Source organism: Colobus angolensis, unplaced genomic scaffold, assembly GCF_000951035.1.
Source record: "Colobus angolensis palliatus isolate OR3802 unplaced genomic scaffold, Cang.pa_1.0 Scaffold1, whole genome shotgun sequence".
In the NCBI taxonomy this organism is placed as follows: Eukaryota; Metazoa; Chordata; class Mammalia; order Primates; family Cercopithecidae; genus Colobus; species Colobus angolensis.
Window position 1 is genome coordinate 14,611,044 of NW_012110918.1, and position 3,941 is coordinate 14,614,984.

At 55.6% G+C, this 3,941-nt stretch overlaps 1 protein-coding gene across 1 annotated transcript in view; it reads right to left on the reverse strand.

The window, feature by feature from the left end:
- Positions 1–3,941, reverse strand: part of DNAH17 (dynein, axonemal, heavy chain 17) — a 168,973-nt gene that overhangs the window by 11,202 nt on the left and 153,830 nt on the right. The window contains exons 75-76 of the mRNA XM_011933143.1: positions 3,235–3,462; positions 1,051–1,148 (exon numbers count right to left, since the gene is read on the reverse strand). Of these exons, the coding sequence (XP_011788533.1) occupies positions 1,051–1,148; positions 3,235–3,462 (326 nt within the window). The remainder of the gene's footprint in view (positions 1–1,050; positions 1,149–3,234; positions 3,463–3,941) is intronic.

Below are 3,941 nucleotides of genomic sequence, written 5' to 3' on the forward strand. Positions count from 1 at the left end.
CTAGTTTTTTGTATTTTTTTTAGTAGAGACGGGGTTTCACCGTGTTAGCCAGGATGGTCTCGATCTCCTGACCTCGTGATCCGTCTGTCTCGGCCTCCCAAAGTGCTGGGATTACAGGCTTGAGCCACCGCGCCCGGCCTCAGGACTACTTTAATAAGAAAGAATGTCCCTTTGTAATTATCAACATTCCTCATCACTTACGCATAGTATCCCAAACTCTAAAAACAACTGGTAAAGTTCCATCAGGATAGGGAATGGAATAGAGGATGGGGGATGGATAGGGGATGGGGGGATGGGGTGGAGTCGCTTCTTAAACCTTTTTTTTATCTGGCTCAGGCCAGCTGAGCCCCAGTGGTGACTCCTAGGTCTCTGGCTTTGTGCGCTTTTACTCGTTAATCTTTGCTATGTAGTGACTCCTGAACACACAGAGGCTTCCTGAAACCAAGCTGTGCTCCACCTGCTCTGCTCAGCGGCTGGGAGTACCTCCGGGGCCAGGCACTCTGGGTGGGGTGCAGGCACAGTGGCCGAGGCTCCCGCTGGGGAGGGACAGATAAATGCCAGGGGAAGTGCCCTGGGTGGACCAAGAGTGGGGCCCTGTCCTGGGCATCATAGAAAGCCTGGCACAGGCCCCTCTGGCAACATGGAGAAGAAGGGGAATGGCTGGAGTTCTATCACCTGAGTATCCCCTCCTGGCTGCCTGGGATGGAGATGGTGGGCCCAGGAGAGACTGGCCTGGCCACTCACTTTCAGACCTCAGCTCCCTGGGGAGGGCGCTGGCAGTGAACACTTGGAGAGCCAGAGTGACACTAGCAAATGGGAGACCTCACCAGCCCGCAAGGACAAGGGAAGACCTGGTGGGTGTCACCGTCCGTCCATCCTCCAGAGTCCATTTGATCGGGTGCGTTTCACCAGCTTGCCCGCACTCAGGTCTGTGGCATCATGGACATGCAGGTTCCACCCGCCACCACTTCTTCCCTTGGGCCCTTGTTCTCAGAGGCCCACAACCCCTCAGAGGCAACTGGTCCCTGAACTTGTGAAGGGTTTCCTTACCCGCAGGTCTCAGCTGTCACTCCCTGGCCACCCACCTCCCCAGCCAGAGATGGGATGAGGCGCCACTCCATGTGCTGGCTGGCAGGGCTCCACGCTGGCTGGAAGTGAAGGCCCAGTCCTTGCCTAAGTGCCCCAATCCCTGTCACTGACTGACACTTTGCAAAATACAATAAAATGGAACACCAAAGGAAAACCGCCGCCGTGCTTGGATTCACAGCAGTGTCGGGTCGCTGCCAAGTTGGCTAAGTGCCTCCTGGGTTTCTGCGTTGATCTCGTACAGACTGGCAGAAACCGTTCCAGGACCGGTGCTGACTTCAGGGCCGCTGTGAGCTGCATGGCCCCACAGCACCGTGTGCGCGCCCACAGCACTCATCACACTAGGGTGCTGCTTCCAAGACGTATCCTCACGCCCCTCAGCCGGGTGCAGGCCAAGGTGGGAGGTGCGTGGTATTGATTGATTGGTTAATGGAATGGGGGACCCATTTTAAACATTTGTTTTTCTGCTTTTTCTTTTACTTTCACACTTAGACAAGGGTGTATCCTTTAAAAGCTGGTGGAAATTGTTAGTGGATGACTCCAATATTTCCATATAAGTACTTTTTAAAAATGTATCAGGCATGGACGGCACGCATTCATGGACCGATAAAACACCCCATAGGTAGATCTTTGTTAGGGGTTATAGAAGAATACAGGGTGTCAGCCGGGTGTGGTGGCTCGTGCCTGTAATCCCAGCTATTTAGGAGGCCAAGGCAGGTGGATCACCTGAGGTCAGGAGTTTGAGGCCAGCCTGGCCAACATGGTGAAACCCCGTCTCTACTAACAATACAAACAAACTAGCCAGGCGTGGTGTTGGGTGCCTGTAATCCCAGCTACTTGGGAGGCTGAGGCAGGAGAATTGCTTGAACCCAGGAGGCAGAGGTTTCAGTGAGCCAAGGTCACGCCCTTTCACTCTAGCCTGGGCAACAAGAGTGGAACTCCGTCTCAAAAAAAAAAAGAAGAAGAATACAGGGTGTCAAACCTCAAAAAGGTTTTAGGCTCCACTTGGGAGATCAAGTTTGTGCACAGAAAAAGTTCTAGACAGAGAAAATGCTGAGGTGCCAAAAGGAGAAATATCGACATGAGGACCTGCAGACAGGAGCACCCCCGAGGACAAGAGTGGCCAGGATTTGGGAGCCCAAGGCAGGTGGATCACCTGAGATCAGGAGTTTGAGATCAGCTTGGCCAACATGGCAAAACCCTGTCTCTACTAGAAATACACAAATTAGCTGGGTGTGGTGGTGCATGCAAGTAATCCCAGCTACTCGGGAGTCTGAGGCACAAGAATTGCTTGAACCCAGGAGGTGGAGGTTGCAGTGAGTCGAGATCGCACCACTGCACTCCAGCCTGGGTGACAGAGTGAGACTCCATCTCAAAAACAAACAAAAACCGCAGCCAGGAAGGCTGTGAAGGTGGCATTTGGGGGAAGCCTTAAGGTCTGTGAGGGAAGAGTCAGTGAGGTCAGACCCCAGGCAGATGCACAAGTGGGATCCCAGCCGAGGAGGGTCCTCGAGTCCCAGGTGCCAGGCAGGCCAGGCCTTCCCCCTCTGCCCCGGAGGCAGTCAGCGGCCGCTGCAGCTGAGTAGGGGCCAGGCTCCCTAGTCGGCTGCGTTTTGGCAGCTGTTCCTGCTGATGGTGGATCAGAGGAGGGGCTGAAGGCAAGGAAACCCGGTCATGCGTCCAGAGCCCCAGCAAGTACAGCATCCCTATCTTCCCTGGTTACCCACAGCCTCCAGCAGTGGGACTCTGTATTTCCAGGAAAGCTGACCAACCTCCAGGGAGGTCGACTCTGCACGGAGCTTGGCCCCGTTTCCAAGGACCAGTCATGACGTGTTCCACGCTCTTCAAACACAATGGACAGCATCTACCAGCCTTCATTTGCAGGTTCATAGAACTGATTAAAAACTATGTGTTTCTGCATCTAAAGCTTTAAGTAATAAATGTGCCACAGCACCTGAAATGATTTGCATGTTTCTGCCTTTTAGGAATATGTTGATTTTGACTGAGAGGGGTGTGTGGACAGGGGAAACCCAGAGGGGAGGTGTCCCCAGAGTTCAGAGTGGTCCTCAGTGGTCCTCGGGGCCCCAAGGGATGGATGCCAGGCCCTGGCATGGGATGGTGAGGCAGCCCGAGCAGGCGTGGCCTTACCTGGGTGAACAGGTCCAGGGCCTTGTGCAGGTTGGCATGCATGCCTGTGGGGGGTTCGTTGGTGATCTTGATGGCGTTCTCCAGGATGCCCTGGGGGATGATGTGGGTCTCGGGGCTGGGGGCAGGCTCCGCGCTGATGAACACCCGGTAGTCCTCATGGCTACCCGTGCTGTAGCGCTCCAGCTTCTTGTCCAGCGTCCCCAGCCACCGGGCCACCAGGTGGATGTTCTGCAGCCAAGACCAGAGGCTGATTACATGCTTTCCCCGGCCCCGAGCCCACGAGGACAGGCAGGCACGTGGCTGTGTTCCCTGGTGAGGGCAGGGCTCTTCTGCCAGGACCCCACACTTGCCTGGTGCTGGCACTGCCCCACCCCCCACCAGTCCACCCTAACCAGGTGCTGGGCATGCCAGGATGTCTTCAGTGAAGGAACTGAGGCCCCAGAATCGATTTTTGTGTTCAATGAATTGGAAACCTCCAGCCTTACGGTGAGTCCTTTGTGTCCTCCCTGGCATAAGGCTGAGACTCTGTGGTCCCCACCCCTCCTCTTGAAGCTGAGGGCTTCCCAGCGGGGCCAGGCTTAGCCCTGTGGATCGAGGTCAACACACACTGTAAGACCCATGGAAGCGGCCGGGCGCGGTGGCTCAGGCCTGTAGTCCCAGCACTTTGGGAGGCCGAGGCGGGCGGATCACGAGGTCAGGAGTTCGAG